The sequence below is a fragment of the Sturnira hondurensis genome, unplaced genomic scaffold, assembly GCF_014824575.4.
Source record: "Sturnira hondurensis isolate 20B ecotype Veracruz unplaced genomic scaffold, ASM1482457v3 Scaffold0019216, whole genome shotgun sequence".
Lineage (NCBI taxonomy): Eukaryota > Metazoa > Chordata > Mammalia > Chiroptera > Phyllostomidae > Sturnira > Sturnira hondurensis.
In genome coordinates, this window is record NW_028091847.1 from 2,895,501 (window position 1) to 2,922,478 (window position 26,978).

Sequence of the window (26,978 nt, forward strand, 5' to 3'; positions counted from 1 at the left end):
CAAAATTGTTTACAGAATCTCATATTTTATAGATGTTTGTTATTTCTTCAAAACAATCATGACAATTCTTCCAAATAACTGTTCAAAACAAATACAGATCTAACCTCCACATCAAGAGAAGAACTGACTTTTAAAAAATCTATATGTTGTGGAGATTATAACACATGTAGAATTAAAATGTGTGACAACAGTGGACCAGAGGCCAGGAGGGAAGAAATCGAAGTTTTCTTGCAGGTTTCTTGTAGGCGCTGCTGTAGGTTCTCATGTCATGTGTGAACTGGTATAGCACCACTAGAAAAGATACTGTGATCCCTTCAAGATATATACTATAAACCCCAAAGCAAATGTGAGAAGAACACAACAGGGTTATGAGTGATAAGCCAACAAATAAAATAGAGTTTAAAAAACTCAAGTAATCTAAGAGTTGGCCAAAAAAATAGAAAACAATCACCAAGATGGTAGATAGACACAAAATCATGTCGATAATTATATGGTCTAAACACTCCAGTGAAAAGGGAGTGATTGTTAAATTGGGCATGAAAAGAAAAGATTGCCCTGTGGCCTACAAGAAACCTGCTTTAAATATAAAGACAAATAGGTTAAAAGGATGAAAAAAGATATCCTATGCTAACACTCATCAAAAGAAAGCCAGAATGACGATGTTAATATAAAAGAAAGTGGGGCTCAGAACAAAGAACATGATAAAAAAGTAAAGATTTTAAAATGACGAAGTGGTTGACCCATCAAGAGGACATCCCAGCCCTAACTGTTCACACATCAGTAACAGGACCTCAGAATACACAAAGCAAACAGGGAACTGCAGAGAGAAATAGACTCATACGCCTGAGAGATAGACCACCATTGTTTTGTCTGATTAGTAGAGGAAGGATATAAGAAATGAAAAGGTTGCCTTTCAAAGATATTGAGCATTTTTTGCATTCTAGGAACTTTGAGTTGGTAAAACCACCTGGGAGTAGGCCTTATTTTCTGCATTAGACAGCAGAAGAAACTGAGGCGCAGAGAAGTTACCCAAGGTCACAGGGCTGGTGAGTTGGAAGGGTCAGATTCAAACCCAGATCTCCCTGACTCCAAGTTCATGCTCCTCCTCCTCACAAGGCAGGGGGGGGGGTGGCTCGCGGGGATGGGGGGGTCCTCAGGTGGCCACCAGGCTCCAGCAGGGCTGCCTCAGGCACTTTGAGAGTACACACAGAGACAGACAGTGCTCTAGCTGTTGTGTTTTAAGATTCCTGCCCACCTGCCCCAGCTAGTATGGCTCAGTGGATTGAGTGCTGGCCTGAGAACCAAAGGGTCGCCAGTTTGATTCCCAGTCAGGGCATATGCTTGCATTTTGGGCCAGGTCCCGCAGTGCAGGGTGCAAGGCAACCACACATCGATGTTTCTCTTCCACTCTTTCTCCCTCTCTTCCCCTCTGTCTAAAAATTTAAAAAAAAAAACTAAAAAAAAAAAAAAGATTTCTGCCCACCCTCATGACCAAGGGTTTATGACTGAGGGGCTGGTTGTCTCCAGGCTGAGAAGAGTCTCTGGGTTTACAGAAATGTACCCAAGATTTTAGGGGGAAATGGAGATCTAACTTATGAGAGATGGGGCTGGAGCTGCCACAGACCCACCACTTGTGGAGAAGTAATCTCAGATGTCCTCCACGCTGTGGAAGCGGAAGGGGCGGGTGGGGATCCCCTCACCTCCCATCCCCCCATCCCCCACCCTCACAAACAAGGAAGGCAAAGATGAAAGCGCCTGCTCTCTCCCAAGGGCCTCTTGTGGTTTCCCTCCCCAGGCAGCGCACCTCTTGGGGAGGGCCTTCCAGCCACTTCTCCTTATGTAAATGACTTCGAAGGAGAGACCTGCCCTGGAATTAGTCTCCAGCAGGTCAGAAAACCCAGCTGAGCTAAAGCGTGGCAGCGCAGAGCAGCAGCGCCTGCCCTTGGCGAGTCCATGGCTGCCCCCGGCTTCCCAGTTACGTCCTGGCAGCTCTCTCCAGTGATGATGCTCTTCGCGTCCCTGGCTGGTGAGTGACACATGTGACTTTGCACAGTGACCTGCCGTGTCTGGTTCTATTTAACCTAAAATGCATTTTGGTGCCACCGATGAAGGCGACACAGGACAGACAGGAGACGGCTGTTGTAGCTTCAGTTACCGTGGGTATTTGGCTGGGAGCCGGCTCCTCGCTGTCACCTCACACGTGGGGATGCGCTTCATTTATTTCAAGAGCTCTAGCAGTGTGCACTTGCCTTCTGTGAGTTAGGCAGAGTAGGTGTCAACCCCAGAAGACAGGGAAGCGACTCTGTCCCTGGTTCGCAAAAGGGATCTCGGCACCTTCTCAGGGAGAGTTTATAGAGGTCACTTACATTTAAGAGAAGGGAGAATGGAGCCTGGGCTTGGACTTGGGGCTCTTGCCACAGGGTCTGGGAAAAGCCCCTCATGTCTTGGTTTTCCTGTTTTCTCAAGTGGAAACTCTGTGTTTGTATCATGTACACGGGGGATTGTGAAGACGAGTAAAATGTGGTCTGAAAAATTGTGCCATTTCCAAAAGTCATCAGCCAGGAAGGACATCAGAGATTTAAAAATATTCCTGTTATATTTCAGATCAGAGAGGCTGTCAGAGAAACAGCTTTTCGTACCTACGTTACGTCCCCAACCCCTGCTTTCACCAAGAGCATTTTTTGTCTAAACCACTGAGTCGTCTCGTGTGCTGTCACCAGCTGTGCTGGTTAACTCACACTTCCTTCCAGAACCGCTGAACTGAGCATGTGAAGGGACTAGCTCTGTCCGCACAGCCCGGCCCACATGCTCAAGTGGGGACACGGAGGCACAGGGGTGCAACATGGATTGTGATGGAAGTCCGGTGAAGGGCCAGGCCAGCTGCTCTATTCCTGGCTGTTTATTCTTGTGCCACATGTTCAGGAGTAGAGTTTCACATTTTTTTTTTGGTGGCACAGGGGGAAGTCATCATTTCATTTAGGAAGGCAAGCTAATAAAGCAAAAGATCTCAGTCCAGCAGGAACCCTCCGTGACAATTCGACGGCAGACAGATGACTGACAGATTCAGAAAGGCAATGAGAGCTAAGTAAACACAAATGCAGTTTGAGAGGAAATGCTGCAAATTCTCAGAGGCGAACTCAGTGAATGAAGCGTGGGAAGGTGCCCCGTTTTCCACTCGAGGGGACTGAGGCTGCTCAGGGAACTGCTCACGGTAACTGAGCCATCAAGGGGCAGCCATGCGACATGCACCCCGAAAGTCAGGCTTCACGGTCCATGCTCCGCGCTGCTGCACCTGCACAGGTTCAAGAAGCACCTGTTGAGTTGGAGATGGGATGACTGTTAGACATTTTGTTAGGAGAGACATAGCTTCTAGGTAAACAAGATATGTAATTGTTATCCAGGCACTTTGCTTCCCTGGCCTCAAATTTCTTTCTGATAAAATGAGGAGATTTCAGTTTGTGTCAGTCAAAGTTTAGGCTCACCTGCACATGAGAGACAAGCTCCATATAATATTAAGTAAGCAAGACAAATGTTCCTTTCTCTCTCATGTGAAAACAAGTCCAGAGGGATTCAGACCCAGTCTGGTGTAGGGGCTCATTTTTGTGGACCCACCATCCTATGTGTGACTTCTGCGCCCAGGGGTCTCCTCCTGGTTCCTAAGGTCTGCTGGAGCTCCAGCCATCACACACGAGTTGCAAGCTGGTTCAAGGAGAAACACAGACTAGCCATAGAGAAGAAACACAGGTGATTGAGCTCCCTTCCAGCAGCCTTTCCAGAAGGCCCACATAACCCTACCCCTTCTACTGCCTTGGCTCCCATTCAGTCACCTGTTCCCACCCAGCTGGAAAGGGGACTTGAACTTAAGGTTCTTTATGCAAGGCAGGAGGTGCTCAGCTAAAACATAGTCCTATTACTAAGGGAACGGGGGAGACTGGGTTTCGGGGTAGTCATCCAGCAGTCTCCACCACTGGGCTAGAGCCCCTTCTGTCTGGGAGCTCTCTGTGAATCTCACATCCCCTCTGTTAAAACTAACAGAGATAAGATTTATACCTTTTTGCTAAAAAGTCGATGGTTAAACTGTGACATTGCGAGCATAACTGTGCTGAGGGCACACTCCTGCCCCTCACACATCCAGAAACCGGCTTCCTGCTGCGCCCAGCTGGGGCAGCTTCTGCTGCCTGGGGACATGGCAGAGAACGTGCTCTGGAGCTAACACAGTTCCCTGTCCCAGATGTGGCCGCAGTGCTCCTTGTACTCCCATCTGTGTGCCTTTGAGCTCTGCAGACACAGTGCAGCCTCCAAGACCTGCCAGGCCTGCTTCCTGCTCCCCTTCCCTCTCTCCTCCCTCCCCCACACCCTCCGCATGTTCCCATCATGCTGACCCCGCTGTTATTCTCCAAACACACCAGGCTCGAAGCCTCTGTGCCTTTGCATATCTGCCTCCTCCTACCCAGGACACCATTTACTTCCTTGCCTGTGGGAGGAATATCCCCTTGTGTAGGGTTCCTCACACCACGCCGCATCATACAAGGGCCTACGGCAGTGACAACGCTTGTCACCCTGAGGAGCGTGGTCCGTTTGTGTGTCCAACTCACATGGTTTCGGGCCCCTGAGAACAGAGACTTCCCCCCAGTGCCTGGCATAAAGCTGGATTCACAGGAGGCGTCTACCTTTCTGTGCCACACTGGGAGTGGCAGGGACACTGGACAAAGGCTATCGGGGAAGGACTGAGTGTCCGGGAAACACCTAGAGAAGACACCACGGTGCAGTCACTGGTTTGCCGGGGCTCGGCCGAGGAGTCATCGCTCAGCTGCTCCTGCAGGTTGCAGGGGAACCAAAACCTTCTTGTGTGCCTCTCCCTGTGGCTCATCCTCTAGAGGAGTACCAGCGATGGGCCAAGGCCGCGGGGCACCAGTTTGCTGAGTCTCCCGAATTCCGGAGAGGAGAAGCTGGGGCAGGGAGCCCAGCAAATCAGCGTGTGGACTCCTGGGCTATGTTTTTTGTTGTTGCTATGCCCTGCCCTGGCTTCTGTCCACTGCCTTCTTTGTGGGTCTCAGACCAGTGAACTTTGACCTCTGTGAGACCATAGGTCTCATTTAAAAACAATGACCCGATTTGACAAAGATTAGTCATATATGTGCGAATATATATACACATATATATTTTACATATATATGTGATTACGTATATGCATATAGTAAAACAGGGTATTTCTGAGAGTATCCTTTCCGTTGAGTACCTCAGAAATACATGCACTTTCTGGGCTGTGTTACAACAAAGTGCATACCTGCCTCTGTTGTGTTCCCGTCTAATCACCTGCCAACCTTTTACATCCCACTGTCCTCCAGAGAGATGGGACAGGAAGGGAGGGGCCGGAGAGGAGAAGAAGAGGAACATGAGGACAACATGTCCCATACTGGTTCAATCTGTAACACACTCAGACACTTTCAGTCACTTTTGGTTCGACCACCTGCCAGCCCAGCCTTCTGTCCACCACAAAGTCACACACTATACCAAGACTCCGTGGCCACCAACACCCCAGCCACCCCGCCATACTGTCTCCTCACCAAGCACACACTGTGATGTCTGCCACGGGTCTTCTTGTCCCGTTGGGGACTCTGTGCATCCGTGAATGACCCATGTGCTCCCCGCCTCATTTGCATTCTTTCATCGTTACTGAGAGAGGAGCTCTAATGGCATGTGAGGGGTCCCCTTCTGGAGAGCGGGCTCCTCAGTTGAGAAGATTTGCTTTAGCTCATAAGTACGAGCTGTACACAATGGGATTTTATCAAAAATCTAATGATCTCCCTAAGAGAACAAAAGACAGGTGGTTTTCAGCCTCCCAGAGTTCTCTGCACCTGTCTTTGCTTTTCACTACAAGATATTCCTGAAAACCACATTTGGGAGTAAATTCTCTTTTTTCATAGTAATAGTAGGAACTTAATAGGGTTCTTGTTGGGTTTTTGACTGAGGAAACAGCAACTCAGTTTTAGTCCAAATGAATTGTAAAAATACAACTTTAACCGTCAATCTTCATTACAATCTTAAAAGAAAAAATCTCGCTCCAAGCTCTGTGATGTGGGCATAAGATTTCCTCATACAGTGATCTGATGAAGGTTACAAAGTAAATCTACAGCCCATAGAACCCACAACTATTGAGTAGCATCCATTTCAGTTATTCAAATGAACATTTAGATACAAAAAAGATGCTTTAATAGTGGTCTCAAGTAATGTAATGTCACCACTAATTTCTTTTTGGCCCTGACTGGTGTGGCTCAGTGGGTTGGGCATCATCCTACAAACCCAAAGGTCACCAGTTCGACTCCTAGTCAGGGCACATGCCTGGGTTGAAGGCTGATTCCTGGTGAGGGGCATGTGAGAGGTAACCAATCAATGTTTCTCTCCCTCTCTCTCTCCCTCCCATTACCTCTCTCTAAAAATAAATAAAATCTTTTTTAATTAAAAATGTAATAATGTTATTGTTATTTCTGCAGCTATGCAGAAATCATTTTTTTTTAAAGATTTTATTTCTTTTTTAGAGAGAGGGGATGGGAGGGAGAAGGAGAGAGAGAGAAACATTGGTTGGTTGCCTCTCACATGCAACCAACCAACCAAGGACCTGGCCTGCAACCCAGCCACCTGCCTTGAGTGGGAATCAAACCAGTGACCTTTTGGTTTGTAGGGTGATGCCCAACCCACTAAGCCACACCAGCCAAGGCTGTGCCAGAAATTATTTATGTGTTACTACTGGGCTTAAAGTTAGAACTTTTCTGGAAAAAAATCACTATTTTAGCACATGAGCCTTTGAAAGTCTCACCAAGAACCACCAATATGAGAGCTCAGTGAATTGGGGTCCCTAGAGAGACACCCTACTATTCTGCTGTCCTCTGCTTTTGTGTCTTCTCTCACTACTCCTTGCAGTGACACACACCACCTCCACCATCCCCAAATCCAAGGGAAGGCTTTGGTTCAGACAGGGATTGAGTCTCAGTTCCAAAATTTAGTAGTCGTGTAATTACGATTAACCTGATAGAATTTTCTAAACCCGAGTTTCCTCAGCTGAAAATATCAGAAGCGAGATAGTACCAACCAGAGGGTTTTGAGAGGAATTGGTGAAAGTCGACCCTTGACCTATAGTAAGTGTACAGTATCTTGGAATGGGTTGTTGTTATTATTATTATTATTATGGGAAAAGAAAACACTTAAAATCATTGAATAAAAGAGGGAGATAGTAAAGGAGTGTAGGGATGATTTTTATTGATATGAACGTCAGAACTTTATAAACACCAACACAGAGGGACCCCCTTTGCCTTTTCCCAGTATTTTCCCGAATCGCCACCCAGCACCAGACAGCCACAGCTCCAGTGGGCGCCAATGCAAAGGGTCAATGCAGTGAAACCACAGCATTGCAGAGACGAAGCCACCGCTCTCTGTGCCGATCACAGCTTCCCAGGGAACATCGTCGGCACTTTGTCCACTTTTCTGGCGTGCTGCGTGCCTGGACGGAGACAAGGATAGAACTGTGGGTTGAAAAAAAGCCAGAGGCCTTCTGCCCTTAAGGGATGGCCCAAGAAAGAACCTGTGACAATAATACACATGGCTTAATGGTCCACGAAGGCTTTCACTTAAACCAACTCTTTTTGTTTCATTTTTTGTTTTGTTTGTTTTTTTGGCTTACCAACTCTTTTCAGCCTTACCGTAGTCCTAGAGATCTTCAACCCTATTACCCTCATGTACCCATTCGTTTATGTTTTCATCCAATCCACATCTGCTGAACACTTTCTATGCATGGGCACTGGTGGTGAAAAAAATACACACAGTTCCCACCTTGGATTGCTTTTAGTCTAGTGGGAGAGAGGTACAATCAGCAAATAAATCGATGAGTAAACACTTCCTCAGGGCCAGTACTCTGCTGGGACATGCTGCCTTGCCAGGCTTGTTGTTCAATATTTGTATCCTGCCCCGTAATACAATTACGAGTTGTGACTAGTGCGGTGAAGGCGACAAACAGGACACCGAGGTGGGGGCTCGTGGGGCGGAGAGCTGGTCTGCACCAGGAAGACAGGGAGCTCTCCACGGAGCTGACATGCGGAGTGGGCACAAGTAGGCTCACAGCTGTGAGCATGTGAAACACAGTTTGTTCTTGTATTATTATTTACTAATTATTATATTATTTCTCTGTATTCTTTTTCTTTTTCTTCTTCTTATTTCATATCCATACTAATCATTTATCTTTGGAGTAATGATGGCTGGTAATTTAACTTACTTTTGTCTACCCTTGTATAAGTCAAAACATGAAAGATAGCCCACTGGGTGTATCAGAGCAATTACCGCTTAATTTTATTCTTACTTGAGAAAGGCTGGGCCACTCAAGAGGTTAAGGAAGGAAATGACAGGAACTGGTCTATATTTAGAAAAACCGGTGGTAAACAAAAAACGAAACGTAGTGAATCTTCCCTCACTGGAGGTAATCAAGCACAGAAGAACAAATGGCAAATACTCATAGGCCTAATTCACAGATCAAATTAGGGTTTGGACTAGATGATCTTTAAGACCACTTTTGAATCTGGAACTCTATGATTTTGTGCGAAGAATACAACTGTCTCCCTCTCTCCCCGTCATCCACACTGTCCCAGCTCGCACAGGCCACCACAGCAGCGCTCTTCCCAGGAGCTCCCTCTCCCAGGGCCTGTCGGGATTCACACTGGAAGACGGGAATGAGGAGGCATTGACACTGATATCTTGTGGAGCAGGGTCACCTGGTGTGCCAGGGCTGCACCCCATCTAGACAAAGGGGACGGATGCAGTGTAATCACACCCCTGTGAAAAACAGGGCTACAGCCAAAACATGACTGTCGTGGCCTTGTCGTAGAGTCTTGGGTGATCTTGACTTAACTGTTATGTCCTCGTAAAGTTCCTCCCAATCTGAAAATACACATGTTAATTTTAAACGAAGAATGGGGAAGGGGCCTTGGGAGCCCTCCGTAGGCGTGCTAACATTGTTGTTCCTTAATTTGCAGTGATTTTGCAACACGGCAGTCAAGTAGGAGCAACAGGGTTTCCGGGGGTCACGGACTCTTCACAGCCCACGACAGCAGCAAACCTCCAGACCACAGCAAAACCTTCCTTTCTGCAAACGACTAACCAAGAGCCTCACAAAACGACAGCAGCAAGATCAACCAGTGGTCCCTTCACCTCTGAGACAGCTGTCCTGACCTCCAACTCTGAGACCTCAGCCACACACACAACAGCAGAACCTCCAATGACCACCTCCTTGGTAACTGCCAACAGCACCCTGGCCACCGGCCCAACAATCCACACCGTAATCACAACCCAGACCACACCCAGCAGCTCCTACACAGCTGCTCCAGTCACTGAGGCTACGATCGGCCCCAGTGCAGCTTCTGCTTCGGTGCCCCCCACCACCCCTCCCGCAGCCCATTGGACGGGCACCAGCCCATCGACTGTCAGCCACACAGCTGGGAAGACCATCCCACCCAGTACCCAGACCACCTTTCCAGCAACTTTGTCCACCTCGTCACACATCAGCACAACCAGTCAGAATCCCAGTCAGCCCACCCAGGCCTCAGAAACAACCACCGCTGCACACAATGCCACCCAAACCGCCTCACCCGCCACCATGGCTCCTGGACCCACCCTTGCACCTCAGCCATCATCAGCCAAGACTGGAATTTATCAGGTTCTAAATGGAAGCAGGCTCTGCATCAAAGCAGAGATGGGGATGGAGCTGACGGTTCAAGAAAGGGAGTCGGTAAGTTGGGGCCGTGGGCCTGTAACACTATCTTCAAAAAATTCGAGCGGAATGTGCCTCACCCAGAGTGGGCACTCCCTCACGTCCTGTGTCTCTTAATGCCACATGTGCCTGTGAGCACCTCTACTCCATGGTGCTCCATTAAAAGGGGAATCTGATTTAGAGTATGTATCAAAACAGAAGCCAACAGTGTCTGCTTGGAGAGAGGAAGGCACACACCAAAAATTTAAATATGCACACCCCTCACTTTTAGCCAACGTGGGCGGAGCACTGGGGTGGGTTCAGACTCGATGCCAGCCTGGCCCTACCCCACCCACTGTGAAATGAGAAATTTGGATTAGATGGTCTCCGCAGTTCCAGCCAGCTGGGATGCTAATGTGGAAAATCCAGGTTAACAAGAAGATTGGAGGGGCTGGGGGTGAGGCTGAGATTATTTGATTTACTCAAGGAATCGCCATAAAAATTGTGCTTTCTTTTTCTGAACAGTTTTTATGATTTCGAACAAAACTTTTGCCCCTGAAGCAGAAATGTATCACCTAGCAAACCTTGCTTATATGCCTTCCAGCATGTGCAACCTAACAAAAATTAAATCCCGCTCAGTTTGTCAGGAACACACTTGCCAAGAGTTATCTGCCAAGGAGCTCCTTGCTGTGGGAAAACTCCTTCAAAAAATCTTTTGAACCTGACGGTTTGGAAATGAGAGGCGTCAGTCAGTCAGGGATTTTGAAACTCTCGAGTGAACAACCACTGGCCTTGAGTTTCAGGCTCACTTACTAGTCTGTGTCTCGGCTTCTGGAGCTGGAACTTTCTCCTATATCTCAGGAAGCTGATCTATTTTATTTGGTTTAGGTTTTTTCACCTCAACGATACTTCAACATTGACCCCAATGCGACCCAAGCCTCTGGGAATTGTGGCTTCCGAAATTCCAACCTTCTCTTGAACTTCCAGGGCGGATTTGTGAATCTCACATTCACCAAGGTAAGCTCCTTCGCATCCCTGACCCTGCCCCTCACCTGGGGCCCGGTGGTGCAATCCCACACTCCACTTCAAGTTCTAGAGGAAATAGATCTCAGGTCCTTTTGAGATGCTCTCTGATAAGAATGAGGGGCATGGAGATGGAGAGGAGGAAAGTGTCGACATCTTGTGTTTGCCTTCTTTCCCCTTCAGCCTTCTCTGTGCAGCTCAGAAGGCCTTGGATGCCTCTTAGGGGAGACTTGGCCCCGAGGAATCTGGCCGCAGACGCCCTTTGCAAACCACCCAAAGGAGGAAGTTTAGCGGTGAACAGACCTAGAGGAATTCCCAGTGGACACCCAAGAAATGAGATTATTCTGAGAACAAAACCAAATGTCAGAATGGGTTTTTCCAAACACAGCAGGCAAAATCCAGGGACTAACCAGGCCCTGGGTTTTCCAGACGGTATCCTGGGAGGGTGTAAACAACAGACTAGAATAGAAAGAACAGGGACGTGAGGTCAGAGTCTCGGCTGCAAAGTTGATTCTGTCATTGGTTCTCTTTGTGACATCAGGCAGGCAATGTACACTGTCTGCACTTTATTCTACCACTTGAGAAATGGAGGGAGGGAATGAGAGACCTCCTCGGTGAACAGCACTGTCCAGCACAAGCAAAGGAGACGTTTGATGACCAGGAACTGAGTGATGGGAATGACTGAAGTGGGCAGACGTCCTGGGGAGACAATGTTGCCCCCACCGTGACCAGAAGAGCCTTTAAATACAAGTCAAGTAAGAGCTGAGGAGGGGGTGCCAAGAGGACCCTTGCAGCTGCAATTGTGTGATCCCTTCTTACCTGTCTAATGTGACCCCTGAAGTCGTAGGAGTCACAGTTAGCAGACCTTGGATACGTGTAGAATTCAGGTGAGACAAACCAAGATGGACTCTCAGCCATAGTACCTACCAGCTGCATGATCTGGACCTACGGAGGCCTGTTCCTGGGCTATAAAATGGAAGTAAGTCCACCCAGCTAATAGGACCTTTGGGAGGACAAAACATGGTATATGAACACCATCTAGCACAGTGTTTAATACAGGGGGTTGTTAGTGATGTCACTGCTATTAGCTTGGCCTTAAAGCCTTGCTCCCCAGTGTGCACTTCTCTCCCTGGGGCAGAGATGCAGCTGAGAAGCCAGCGGTTTCCTCCCAGCACCAAGTGGGAAAGATGTGACCCCTTCCACCCGAAGGACAGTCAGGGCCGAGAAAGTGCTCTGTCCCTGGACGACAGAGGTTGAACTACAGAGGTGTCGGGGATTTTAAAAGAGTCACTTCAGTAAAATGGCAGATGATACAGATATGAGCACTGCTGCCGTAGTTCGGGGCCGGATTGTACCCAGGCCTCTGCTCCTGGGTCTGACCGCTGCTCCTGGGGGTGACCACCTCTGGGAGGACGTGCCAATCGCCAGCGCCAACTGCGGCTCACCACCGCCACGGCTGCCCGGCCGTGGGCGGGGCCACCAGCAGGGGTTTCCTTGGTGCCCTCAACTTCTTTTCTTGCTACACTCCTGTCTCCTGATGCACCCTATCCCTGCCTTTCCGACACCTTCAGGCTGGTCTCTATATTTGATCAAACTCCACCCAAGGGCCGAATTCCTGTCTTTCTGGAAGTCCTCTGCGCCTCCAGAGGACTGAGCTGGACGGCCCAGCAGGGCCTCCCTCCCTCCACCCGCCTTCAGGAAGGAGCCAGGCGAGCCACTCCCAGTCCACAGCCCCTAGAGTCGCCGTGGCTGCTTCTAGTTTTACCCACCAAGTTCACCTTATTCCCCGGCACCAGTTCCCCAAGGAGGTGACTTCCCTTTGGGACAAGAGGAAAGCAAAGAGGCTTGTAGGAGATGAATGTTCCCAGCAGCCTTGGTCCTTCTGAGGAATTTCTGCCTTGAAAAAGAGAACTGGTTTAAACCTCCCCCCAACCACAAATTCAAAGATTACAGGGCGTTAAGCATAGAATTTAATGAATGAAGGCAGTAGGCTAGTAAATATTTCTTTTTTCCTTGAAACAGGTGGTGATTTTTTATTTTCTCACTTCTTTAATAACAATATATTTTTAGTTAATTCAATTAACAAAGATTTTAAAAATAGAGTAATGCCCAATGTGGGCAAGGAACTGAGTACGCTCAGCATTTCTGGAAGGAGTTTGCATTTGTACCCTATGACCCTAGGTCTTCTATCTCTTCTTCCTCATCTTGTGGTAAAAATATTTTCCCACTGTCGATGAAGACCAGTGCGAAGGAAGATTTTATTTTTCCATTAAATTTGCATGAGAAAACCATCAGAGTAAGCCTGAGAGGTCAGTGGCCACCAGTAAGGCCTCTGCAGTGAGGAGACAAAAGGCAGGGAGTTCGGGGAACTGCCCAGAGGGGCAGCCCCCCAAAGCGGTGGGTGGCACCTAGCCTGGCACTTGCCACAATCTTTTATGGCAGGCACTGCCCTCCTGTGCCGGTTGGTAAATATTCTACACATCACCTCTATCAGGTGATAATGAGAGACCAGCGTGGCTTAATCTGATTGTTTAAGAAAAGGCAAAAATTCAGATCTTCTTATACAAAATACATGATTTTTAAGTGTTGGCAGCACATTTTTAGAAAGTTTGAACATTCTCCTGGCCAAACAAAATACAGCTGTGGGCCACACTCCAGCTGTGGACCCAGCACCACACCTTCTGCCCTAACGGGCCAGCTGTGTGAAATGCAGGGGCAGGAAAGCTCCCTGGCTGCTTCCACAAGAGAAATGGGCCCAACCAGTCAGTCAGCCGCATTTCAAATAGTGCTACATTCTGCACCAGCCTGTCTCAACAGACGCAGAAGTAACGTTTGGGGTCAGATGAGTGCTTGGGGTCGGGGCTGTCCTGTGCCTTGTGGGATGTTGAGCAGCATCTCTGGCTTCCACCTGCCTGATGCCAGCCCTGGTGTGGCAACCCCAAATGTCTCCAGACATTGCCAATGCCCTCCCACAGGCAGAATCACCTGGTCGAGACCCAGTGCTCTAGAGAACAAGAGAGCCTTGGAAAACAGGAGTATATGTTGGTTATAAGGTAGTGAGACAAGTGAGCAGCCAGCTTGTGGAATGATACATGGGTGGTGATTAGCAAGCCTGATTCGTGGACCGATTTATCAGTGAGAATTCAGTGAGCACCAAGTTCATCCTCAGTCCTGAACTAGACACCATGGGGAGAATGAAAAAATATATAGGCTGTAGTTCCAAGTGTCAAGTCATGGACATCATTTGTAATGTTTTTCAGTTGAAACACAGTGACAGATATATAGAGGAAAATCCGCCTCCTAAACTGTCACTTGATGTTGTTCAGTGAAGACTTTCATTGTCCATGTCATCTCCATGTGACTGTGGACAAGTTGCTGGTTCTCTCTCCGAGTCTGTTCCCTCTCCCACACGATGGGACCAAGCAACACCTGTTTTGTCGGTGGCTGTGAGAGCAAACCAGACTAGCACGTGTGGAAGTACTAAGCATGGTTCCCGCCTGGCCCATGGTGGGGTTAGGACAGAGGGGTTAACTTTCTCATTTCTCTCAGTTTCATCTTTTTTTTTTTTAAGATTTTATTTATTTATCTTTAGAGGGGAAGGGAAGGGAAAGAGAGAAGGAGAGAAGTATCAATGTATGGTTGCCTCTTGTGAGTCCCCTGCTGGGAACTGGCCTGCAACCCAGGCATGTGCCCTGACTGGGAATCGAACCGCGATTGTGTGGTTCGCAGGCCCACGCTTCAGTTTCATCTTTTTAAGAGAATGAACACTTCTCTATGGCAGTGTCTCGTGTGATTAAAATGACATGCAGAAAGTTGTTCAGACCCTCCAGGTGCAAGATAAATGCACCTCCCTTCCCCTGCCAACTTCCTTCCTGCCCAGAGAGTTGGTTTTAAGAACACCTTTCAGAAACTTGGTGTGAAGTTCATTTTCCTGTGTTCAACACTATCCTTTTCTTATGCACCTGGCTGGCAGGGCAGCTCCAGGACACTGGAGAAATCAGTCACTAGTGGGGAGGGAGGTGTGCCGGGGCTACGCAATAAACTGGCCAGCTGAGTTCTGGCAATCTGCTGCTGCTGCTGACCCACCTCGTGTTTCCTTAGAACCTTCCAGGGGCCTGTGGAGTCCTCTCAGCTCAGAGACTCCTGAGAACTGTGACCAGTGTTTGATGCTAACACCACAGAGGCCACTATTCAGAAGTTCTCAAGAATACAGAAGCATTTTATGCTGTTTTCCCTCCAACTGGAAGGCCCCTCCCACCCATCAGCCCCCTTTCACCTTCAGCCTTTAAGTAGGATGAATTATCTTCAACCCATGAAGTCTTCCCCACCCCCACCTCCATCCCAGGGAAACCTGCTAGACTTCTTTCTCATAGTTTCCCCACCTCCGTTAGTGTCCTCATCAAACATTCTGCCATCTCTGACTTAGTCACATTCCTCTCTCTAGTGCCCAGCCCCACCTTGGTACACAGTACATAGCAAATATTTGATGAAGAAATAAATCAATATTTAGTGATCCTAAATTTTACAGAGAACTGGGCCACCAAAAAGGTGATCAGCAGCTCTAGAGAAACAGCCTCTTCAGCTTTCTTTGCTATATCCAGAGCAAAGGTGTCTTGATGTAGTCACAGCAATGCTGAGTGACAAAGACCTGATTGGTGTTAAAGGCAAAATCCATATCCTGAACATCTGTGACCATGAAACTCCTGCAATACGCTTTGCAGAAGTAAAGGAGAGGCCCCTGGGCCCACAGTCATCGGCCTGCTGCCTTCCTCAGCAGGCTCCATTGGCTGGCTGGCTGGCTTGGGGCCAGTCCTTTGCTAAGGAGGGTGTTTGGGTCCCTTGGGGAATTAGAATCTCTCCCAGGAGATGTTGCAGAGCTCTCTTTCCATACTGGCAGTGCAGGGCCACAGTGTCAGCAACCCACCTGTTGAATAGTGAGGTGAGACTTTTGCAAGTGGTCTGTTCAAATGCACATGGCTGTATGGAGTCCCTGGCACCCTTTTGTCAATGTTGATGGTACACAAAAGATCTTAAGTGTGCCTTCAAGACTATGCCATGGTAGATGTTTTTCATTCTCCAAACCAAACCCCAAATAAGAAAAACACCTGTCAGAGAAGAATGACCGTGTGGGTGTGGGCATCAAAGATAAAAAGACACCACAAATGGAATACTGTGTGGCATGTAATTTCCCTTGGGCTTTGGGTTAAGTCTAACACCTGCTTGAAGCTTCCCACCTCGCCCCGCCGCCCCTCTCCTCTGTAGCCACCAGCCTGCTCAGGGTTCAGCCTCTTTAATCACTAGAGCTATCTGGGCTGAGCTCACTCACTTGTTCTCTCTTTTTTATTCGTGGTAGATCTCAGCTCTAGGAAGTAGATTAAAAATATACCATGTAACCTCAAAGAGAGAAGCTTATTAGCAATGGGGGATCTGTGCGGTCAGGAGGGCCTGGGCTTGGTTTAATGCTCTGCTGTCGCCCCTTGAAATTCTTAAACGATTTTTGAACAAGAGATCTTACATCTTCCTCTCTACTAGACCCCACAAATCATGTGACCGGTCTTGCTTCTAATAGACGGGTATGTAAAGCAGCTGCATTTCAGCAAATATGAAAGGAAGTTCTTGCCTAATGAATTTTTGTCTATAACCACATTCTGATGGAGGAAAATGTAGGGTGGGATCCTGTAGACAAGATCTTGCTTTGTCTGACCTATAAACAATGGGAACCTTAACTTCACTGAGCCTCTTTGTTTTCAGCTGTACAATGGGCTAATAATCTCAGGGGTTGTTGCAAGGATCAAAGGACGCTATGTAGGTGAAAGCGTATGCTTCGTAAACTGTGAAACTTCCATGGAAATACGAAGCATCCCTTCTCTGTGTGAGGATAGATCAAGGAGGTGCCACAGGAAAGTGGAGGTTCCAGGCGGTCTCCCACGGGGCTCAGAGCGGGCCTCGCCACTCCCTGCTGCTCCTCAAATCAATCTCACACTACAGCCCAAGCAATTTCTGAAACCAAAGTTGTTCTCCTGTCACTGTCTTGCTTAAAACGTTTCAGTGGACCCTCTCTTCCCTCAGGATAAAGTAGGGTCTGGGCACTGAAGATGCCTGGGCACAGGTATCTCTTGTGCTAAAAGGAAACCCAAATAAAAATCTGAATGAACAGTATGTGAAAGCAATCCAAGAAGGAACTGGATCATAGATGTGTCTCTCTAAAACAAATGGATTATCTGCTCTGGCAGGGTGGCTCAGTTGGTTAGAGCATTGTGGGTTTGATTTCCAGTCGGCACATACCTAGGTTGCAGGTTCGATCCCCCGTTGGGGCAGGTATGGAAGGCCACCAGTCAATGTGCCTCTCTATCTCTCTCTCTCTTCCTCTCTCTCTAAAAATTAGTGAACATATATCCTCAGGTAAGGATTTAATAAATAAATAATAAAATAAAATAAAATAAAATGTATGCTCCAGGCACATTATCAGACTAATCTTTGAGACCTGAGACTGAGCACTTCAAAGGAAAGAACCAGGTCATACTCTTCTCCCTGGACTTAAGAGCAGTGCCTGGTCCAGAGTGAACGTAAGAGAGGTTAGAGGTTGTATTTGTAGATAGGCAGATGGGGTCATATCTTTCTGCCACCTATTACCGTCATGACCTTGGGCCAGTCATGGCGCCTACATTTCCTCTCATAGCGGCGAGGATTAAATAGGGCCCAGCATACTACGTATCTGCTACAGCCCCTGGCACAAGGTGAGAAGTCAGTGTGTAGTAGATGAATTCATTGAATTATCAGACCTAGAGTTCAGTGTATCAGTAGCAGTTACCTTCCTAAGACGATCTGTATTTCTGGAACCCTTATATTGTGTAAGGAATTATTTCATCCACAAATAATATACAAATCTGGTCAAGATTATTATTGTTCAATTTCTTTAATGCCCAGATTTGAAACCTTTAAAGGAACTTCAATTTGAAATTCTGGATAAAATGTGGAGACTCTTACATTTCTGAGCGCAACCACCTGGGTTCCTTTTCTGCAGACACCTAGTGACCTCAGGGGAAACTGTTTCTTTCCAGGATCACTCACTGTGCCCCCATGTAACCATTGTGGAAACATGGACCCATCTGTTTGAAGGACTTGGTGCTCTACGCAGGGAAATGCAGACAAAATTCTGCATGCACTGTTTTTCCCCAGAGGGTTTATACTTCCCCATAAAGTCCACCCATGGTAGCCTTAAGGAGGAGTGGCCTCGGTTTGCACCCCTACAGTAAGGTACTAATTACAAAAAGTTAATGTGTGGTCCTCCAACCCCTCCACCTGCCAGATGTGTTTACATTTTATTGGGGGGGAAACTTGGCCCAGTTGGAGGGACTCACATTGTACTGGTGGAATTTTAATTTTGGACTCTAGCAGCATCTATGCAGTAGAGAAATTTTGGGCCGGGGCAAGTCATTAGTTATTATTTATTTATCGTGTGGTCATTTACTTTTGTTTGAAAAATTTTAACATAATGATGGCTCCATACCAACACACCTCAAACCCCCATATCAAGGATTTAGTAGCTGGATTCTTGGCCCGAACAAAGCATATACACCAGAATCATGAACGTGAAAACAGAAACACCCAAAGGTTAACACGTTGGTGTTTTGTAGGATGAAAACTCCTACTACATCAGTGAAGTGGAAGCCTATTTGACGGTCTCGAACCCAGGTAAGAAGCCCGAGATGGCTGTTCTACCGGGAGTGACACTGCTTCTGGTTAGTTCATGTTTGATCCTGGGGAATTCTTGAATCTTCGATGCTGCTTTTGAGAAACAGACTGAGAGAGTAGCCCGTGGTATGTATAATTTGGAGGGAACTTACTACATCTTTGTGTACTTCAATCCATCCGTCTGCTCGTGAAGGAGGTTGGACAACGTTATGTCAGAAGTCATTATCAGCAACAGTAAAGAGTGTAGTGACTTTGGACAGATTTGTTGTTGAGGGTGCAGTTTCTTCTATAGTCTTAGAGTCATGCATTCGTTCCCCCCCAAAATGTAGTTTGTGCCTGCTAGGTACCAAGCCCTGAATAAATTGGGAATCCATTATTATCTAAACGGGTAGTCTCTGCTCTCAGGGAGCTTACATTCTAGAAGCAGGGAGAGGACCATAAACAGACATATTAAATGATGATCCACAGTTAAGTAGCAAAAAGTTCTATGAGCAAAATACAAGCAGGGAGGGGTGGAGAGGACTGGAAGTTTGTTTTAGGTAGGGCCTCCAGGAAACCCTCAGGGGAAGAAGGCCTCTCTGAATAGGTGGGGTTTGAACAGAGAGACATGGGGGCTTCTGGGCCCAGGGGCCTTTTTCTGAGTGGCAGGAACAACAGATGCACAGGCCCTAAGGCATGAACTTGCTGGTGTGCTCGGAGACCAGCGGGGGCCAGTGAGCAAAGCAGCAGGCGAGGTCTGAAGGGCAGCTAGGCCAGAGCGTGCAGAGCCTGCGGGCCAGACAAGGTGAGGACTTTGGAATTTATTCTAAAGTGTGAAAGGATGCTGTTGGAGCGGTTGGTGTAGAAAAATGATACATCAATTTTGTATTTCTAAAGCTTCGGTTTGGTTGCTATATGGAGAATTGCCCAGAGTGGAGCAAGTCGAGAGAACTTCTAACACATTCGCTTCTAGAAAAGTAATGCTCCCAGAGCAGAGTGGGAGTTTCCCAGAGGCCTCACGTGTTCTCTGGGAAGCCCAGATTTAGATAACAAATTGATAACCACTGCACTGAGTTTTCATTTCTGTCTTCTCCTCTTCACAATTCTCTCTTTTGACTGGCTTAAACTTATGGTCTTATTAAGGAACTTATACTAAAGACATGCACCAAGAAATGGAAATGTGGAGAAATGTCTATTTTAAATACCAGCTATGTTATAGTAATGTTATTCAAGAGGATGTGGTCAATGCTCATTGGTAAAATGTAAGTAGGATGTCATAGTCAATAGCTCACTTTCATGTACATTAACTCTCTTAGGCCAGTATACTCATACAGGCCAGGAATAGTAAATATTGGGAAAGCTAACGTGCATTAGCTAACGTTATCATTAGGCATGGACCAAATTTTAGCCAGGAATAGGGCAGTAATGTCTCAAGAGGCAGGGGAAGGGAAAGTAAGGCCAGAAACTAATTTAGAGGCTGAGGGAGGGGACAGAGCAACTCCAGGCCCCAGTAAGCAGGGCTCAGCAGTAGCAGCAGCACAGTGACAATTCTCATGTAGGTGATGAGGGTGGTATCAGTAAGAGTAACAAGTTGTAACTGCATGGTAGTGATCATCGCAGTGTTACTGGGGGTGGCAGTAGTAGACCACCCTGCGATGTAACACATGCTACAACAGTGTATGCAGACAATTCAGTTCATCGTGTAGGACATTGGCTCATGCAGATGCAAGAGTCTGTAGCAACTCCAAGCGGAGCACTGGGAAAAGTCCCCAAAGGGCAAGAGTGTGATTTTTTTACGAGGAGAAGGCAGAACTTCAGAAAGCCAAAGCTAAGGGAAGGCCATTTGACTGACACGGGCCACCCAGCGAAGCTGGGACTCAGTGGATACACGCCGAGATTCTCATCTGACTGTATTTCACCTTTGTGTTTTCAGAGAAAAGTTACCATGGCATGAAAAGTGATGCGATGGTGTTTGAGACCGTGATTGGGCATTCCTTCAAGTGCGTGAGTGAGCAGAGCATCCAGCTGTCAGCCTACCTGCAACTGAAAACAATGAACGTCCAACTTCAAGCCTTTGATTTTGAAGATGACCACTTTGGAAATGGTAAGTTAAGGTTTCATCATGTCACATAAACTTCAGAGACTCATGGGTAGTTTCACGTATGTGTGTGGCTTACTTTTTTTTTTCCTGAAGCTTTTTTCCTAAAGGACAAGAATCACATGAGCTTCTTAGAACAATGTGATTCTACAGAGCTCTTAGGTCAAGTTCCTCTGGCTGACCCTCCCTCCCACCATTTCTCTATGAGTCAACACCAATCTCAAAATCAGACGCCTTAGCCCACTCATGTGTACTGCTCTCCCACAGTGGAATACATTTTCCCTGCCTGACCAAAACACGTATTCAGAATCCTTTACACACACACACAAAATCAATCAGTGAGTGCCAGTAAAACTCAGCTGTATTTAGAGAACACTTTTAAGATCCCGAGTATTAGTGATGCCTAAAATTCAAGACTTCAGAATAGATTCTTTCCTACTTACAAAGGGAGAAGACAAAAATACCATAATTCAAGATAGAGATGCATTCTATTGGTCCTCCTCTTCCCAATTACAAACAGTTTCCTCATAGTTAGTTTTACTTTCCATGTAACTTCTGCTTTGGGTTTTAACCACTACAGAGGGAAGCAGGTCCTAGAAAGAAGGCTGGCGGGGAGGGGGGCGGGGACCAGGGTAACTTTTCCAAAAGTCCCCTTTTCTCTGCTGGGAAAACAGTATTACAAGGATTTCTACATACGTCCAGGAATTGAACTTCAGTGTCTAAACATCCCTCTCAGAATAACTCAAGTGTAAATATCAGCCTGTTCAAAGAGAATGATCACCCCAAGCAGTAGGCTCCTGACCCCCACATTCTCAACCCCTCCTCCCTAAAATCCTGGACCCAGCGAAAGGTTTCTGGGTGTCAGGAGCCCCAGGCTGTCCAGCAGCCCTTTTAAAAAGTGCAGAGTTTGAGTAGAAAACTTTGGCCATGTGCTCTGGTGGGGAACCATGGCTCCAGGGCTTACCCTACTTTGGGAGTCAAGATATAGTTCTGCTTCTGACCCTCTAGACCAAACCAATGTTTCTCAAAGTTGCACCTGCCTCCCAGCTGCATCAGAATGACTTGGCCCCCCTGCAAGCCACTGAATCATCATTTCTTGGGCGTGGGTCCTAGGTATCTACAAGTTCATATGCTCCTTAAGGGATCACAAGCACCACATGTTCCAGATCATTGTGCTGGCCCTTTCCTTCCTCATCTGCGCCCATCGGGATGTCTGAGGCAGCACGGGGAGGCCCAGCAGTTCCCTCACCCCCGTGGCTTCCTTCTCTGGGAAGCTGAGGCAGGCAGGGGCAGGATCCATTCCCATCACGTGGCCAGCCTGTAACATCTGTTACTCTGACTTCAATTACAGAAGATGAATGCTTCAGTGACAGAAACAGGAGAGAAATCCCTGTGGCCGTGGGTCTGAGTATCACAGGACTGCTTGTCATTTTGCTAACAGCATGCCTGGTGGCCAGAAAGAGGCCCAGTAGAGGATACGAACGCATGTAAAGCCCCAGCTTCTTCAGCATGTGCAAGGTTAACAACTTGGGGATTCTGGCTTCCTATTCAGCCTAAAGTGAAGGGGTCAAATTTTCTTGTTGCCTGTCCCACCCTCCCAGTCTGTTAGGAAACCCAGCTAATCCAAAGCAGTTCCTTCCACTTTCTTCTGTTAGTGTGGGGAGGCCCTGCCACACTAAGATGTGCAGGGTGGAGGGCTTGCATTCCACCCTGCACATCTGATAAGGGTGGGCTGGCTGTGAATCCGAGGAACAAGAGGCAGGGCCGTGAGTAGGGTGCTAGTGAGGACAAAGCAAACACCCAGAGGGAGAATTGTGGGGCAGACATTTTCAAGTTGCACTGATTTTTCTCACACCTTTTTCAGAGTCTCAATACCCAGTCTTAAAAAAAAATTCATTTCAAAATACATTGTAAAGTGATTTTAAACTCCTAGATTATGCCCAAGTTTTGATTGTCTTAAATTACAGATTGTCTTACTAGACTGTTATTTTTTAAAAAGACATATTTTACACTACTGTGATGTACTATTAGTTAAAAACTAGAAACTAGAAAGCTTTCCGACATTGCATTTTTGAAATGTAAAGCATGTACCCAAGATCTTGGCAAACAAAAGCAGCTCAATAAATGTTAGTTCTCTACTTCCTTCACCATTTGTTGGTTGCCTTCTTAGCACGTTCTTTTTCTACTTTGTCTCTATTTTTCTTTGATGCTAGTCTATTTTTGTAAATTTGTTAATTTGGGCCATTGTAGAAAGAGAGTAGGCAAAAAAAACGAACCATCAGAACTGCCCATCAGAAGAGGTAGATAGACCCAGTTTAGGGCCCACTTCCCCTTTTTAGGCAAACATTTACCAAAATAACTACGAACCAGGAAATTCCTGGTTGGGAGGGATGATTGAGATCTGGAGGAAAAGTTTTAGTAAAATAAGGCTCAGAATGTTATTGATGGCTTTTTATTACATTGACTGTTTAAATAGGAGAATTGGAATTTTTATTTCCGAGAAAGAGGACAGTCACAGACTTCTGGATGTTAACAGACTTCTGTTAACAATCACAGACTTCTGGATGCTTTTACTAACAGGAAGTTTCTTGTTTTTCTACATTAAAAGTAATCTTTTAACGACAAGTTTATAGAAGTTGGCAACAGTTCCATAGATACTGTTTATCAAGGACATGTACTGGCTTCCCCTTGAGGTATGTGAGTTCTCTCCACCTTCCAGAACTGAGGTGGTGGGGGCAGCATGCAGCAGCTTTAAGAAGGTTTGGAGAGCCCGGGACAACATCTAGAGTGCCAGGAAATTCCTCCTTCCTCTTTAGAACAGGAGCTGTTGATGAAAAATCTGGGATGTGAGGACCTGGTATTTCCCAAAGTGACGCAGGTTTCACAGAAAGGCCTTGACTTTGGAGAGATGCCATTGCTCTCCACGTCCGGTTCAATCCTCATTCACATGCCTGGGTTGCGGGTTGGTCCCCAGTCACGGTGCAACAAGAGGCAACCAGTCAGTGTTTCTCTTCCTCTCTTTCTCCCTTTCCCTCTCTCTAAAAATAAATAAATAAAATGACCCTGGAGTGTGAATGCTTTGGAAGAGAATGTAGACCAAAGGTTTATGATCAAAGTAAGTATTTACAAATGGTTATTTTCTAGAGAGGAGAAGAGACGGAGAATGAGGGGAGAAACATGGATCAGCTGCCTCTGACACGCCCCTAACAGAGGACATGGTCTGCACCCAGGCACGTGTCCCGACAGGGAAGCAAAGCAGAGACTTTTTGCTTTGTGGGATGGCACCCAACCCACTGACCCACACCGGTCAGGGCAATAAATAAAATCTTCAAAAAAAAGAGAGAGGAAACAAATAGGTAGCTCAGCAGAAAACATAAAGTGATCTCAAACACAGAAGAAAGTTCCTAATTTACTTTAATGATATCTTAGGAAATTCAATGTCCGGATGAGATGCTTAAGCATAAGCAAGATGAAAACAAATGATGTGACTACTATGCAAATTAACTGCAGCAAAGTAACAATAAGAATAACATAGTATTAAATTAAATTACGGATACCAAGTTTTAGTTTTACAATATGAAAAATGTCCTGGAGATGGATGATGGCGATGGTTACACAAGAATGAGAATTTCTTAATATCACTAAAGTATACACTTAAAACAGTTAAAATGGAAAATTTATATTATGTACATTTTATCATAATTTTTAAAAATTAAATCAAATTAAAGAAGGGAAGGGTTAGAAAGGAATGTATCTGATAAACTACAAAGAAAATATAACTCAAGCCCTGGCTGGTGTAGCTCAGTGGATTGAGTGTGGGCCTGCAAATCAGAGTATTGCAGTTCGATTCCCAGTCAGGGCACATGCCTGGGTTGCAGGCCAGTTCCCAGCAGGGGACACATGGGAGGCAACCATGCATTGATATTTCTCTCCCTCTCTCCTTCCCTTCCCCTCTAAAGATAAATAAATAAAATCTTTTTAAAAAAAGAAAAAATATAACTCAAGGAACAGGGAGAACCCCCTGACAATTACTTAACAAGAACATGAATTCCTTATCACTGGAGCTCACAGATGAGATATTATAATGGAAGAGCGAGATAAATAGGTGATTTTACTCCTTAGAAAACAAATTGAATATCAAAGCAACACACTTACATAACAAATACAAAGAGTAAGAGGTAGAATACATACATAGGGCTGAAAACGAAATTGTCTTCATAGAGAAAATGACTGACATAACCGGTTAATGCCGACGAAATTCACATTATAACATTCCAAAGAAGCTGTTAGGGGCGGCAGCTGTTCAGACTACCCTCCATTCAACGTAAGGACAACTGGTGCCCTTGAAGTGGAGGATTCAAAATCAGAATGAAGATGTATTTGACGGTTTCAGAACGTTTCCTTAAAATCAATCACTGAAGTTGTAGATTGAAAGAACATGGTGCATCCTCCAAAAAACATTGAGATCTGCCACATTTTTAAAAAATATCTATATTATATTCTATTGCATGATTGTACCATTTAAAATTTTTGATGAATATTTAATTTTTTCATTTTGCTCTCATAAAATGTAGATTATTGTAACATATCTTTATGTACTTATGTGAATATATTTTTTAGTATAAATTCCTAGTAGTGGGATTACTGGGTCAATAGTTATATGCTTTACCTTCTGTTCAAACTTTTCTGTATTTTTTCCAAATCATTTTAAGTTCTTAACTAGTCAGTATATATTTTTAAATCTAAGAAATATACATCTAATAAAAATATATATAAATAACAAAATAATCATATATTACAAAAGGGTTTATCAGGAAAAACAGCATTTTCCTGTCCTTCTTTTAAAAGATAAAGCACCTTTAACTAATTTTAACAATTTCTTATGATAACTATTTCATAATTCTTTTAAAAATATTTTAAAAGCTTCTTTTACAATTCCTTAATTTATCAGCTTTAAAATTCTTGCTAAGGCAGATACAAGATTTATTCCTTTTAGGCCCTGGCTGGGTTGCTCAGTTGATTAAAGCATCATTCTGAAACACTAAGGTTGCAGGTTCAAATCCTGGTCAGGCCACATATAGGAATCAACTAATGAATGCATAAATAAGTGGAACAAAAAGTCAGTGTTTCTCTCTCTCTCAAAATCAATTGATAAAATTTAAAGACTTTTTAAAAAAATATTTACTTTCTTTATAACACCTCTTTTATGGTTATATCTCCATTTATTATTAAATCAGTAAGAGATATAATTATAATTATGTAAATATTGTCCCCTACTAAATCAAATATTGTATAAAAAGCAACTTCTGTCTTGAACAGATTTGGATTTTTCTCTGGAGTCTTTAATTATCATTCCCTCTCTCCGGCCCCTCCTGATTTTTTTCTTGGACTTAAGGAGAGAATTGGGTAGTGACCCTTATTTCATTTCAGTATTGGTTCCTACAATGACCTCATGGACATATCCTCTCCTCTACCCTTGAATAAGACGTAGATATGGTTTTCCATGAACTCAGTCAAGCTCTGCTTTATCCCCGGACCCTCCATCTTTCTCCCTGAGAGACCAATTACATTTTAAATGAACTGAATAAGAACTCTCTAATGGAATTAAGAAAAAAGAGTTTTGACTAACTTACAAAATTTTGCTTTTAAGCTCTAATAAATAAATAAATAGGTCTATTTTCTAATTTTTTCAGCTCAGTAAAAGTAATAAAAAAACTTTGAGTGTGACAAGAAATGTTTTGTAAGGTGGATAAGCATTACATGTTTTCAAGAGATCATGTGTAGTCCCGTCTAGTGACATGGTCTCTTTTATGTAAACATATCACCATTTGCAGAGATCACGCCTGGAAGAAATTGGAGCTAATCTTATCAAATATCTATTTCTGAGAAGATAAGGTTATCTTACTTCATTTACCAACACTCTTACATTTTAGTTGCTTACTTTATAAAAAGAGGAAATTGCAAAGTTAAATAACCTACCCAAGTTCACACCGTTATTTAGGGGTGGAATTAAAAGTCAAGCCCAGGTCTGACCCCAAAGCTCATATTCTTCCTACTCTAGCCTGCCTTATGGTCTATTCTCATCAAACCTTACCCCCTATATTGTATTTGTTTTTTCTCTTAGTGGACGAGTGTTCGTCTGACTACACAATTGTGCTGCCCGTGATTGGGGCCATCGTGCTGGGCCTCTGCGTCGTGGGTTTGATTGTCTATGGAATCCGCCTCAGGCGTGAATCGTCTGGATACCAGAGAATCTAATTGGTGCCCCGGGGAAAAGAACACAATGGGGTGTAGAGAATTCTTTCATTGTTTCCAGGATACTGGGACTTCCCTTAGAGTGTGGGTCCTTCCAACAATGTAAACCGTCTTTCACAAAAAATCAAGTCATTTCTGATTTAAGTTCAGGCAGAACATCAATTTCTGAAATTTTTTTTTATTTTAGGAAAGATC

At 45.4% G+C, this 26,978-nt stretch overlaps 1 protein-coding gene across 2 annotated transcripts; it reads left to right on the forward strand.

The window, feature by feature from the left end:
* Nucleotides 1–1,938: 1,938 nt before the first annotated feature.
* On the forward strand, nt 1,939–26,978 carry LAMP3 (lysosome associated membrane protein 3). Of its 2 annotated transcripts, none has more exons than XM_037027610.1 (6): nt 1,939–2,026; nt 9,021–9,772; nt 10,622–10,750; nt 18,394–18,451; nt 20,364–20,534; nt 26,653–26,978. In XM_037027610.1, exons 1-6 carry the CDS (start codon nt 1,954–1,956, stop codon nt 26,784–26,786), a joined length of 1,317 nt encoding a protein of 438 aa, XP_036883505.1. In that variant the 5' UTR covers nt 1,939–1,953; the 3' UTR covers nt 26,787–26,978. The 2 variants fall into 2 exon arrangements, with proteins under 2 accessions (XP_036883505.1, XP_036883504.1); XM_037027609.1 differs by lacking the exon at nt 26,653–26,978 and adding an exon at nt 21,880–22,666.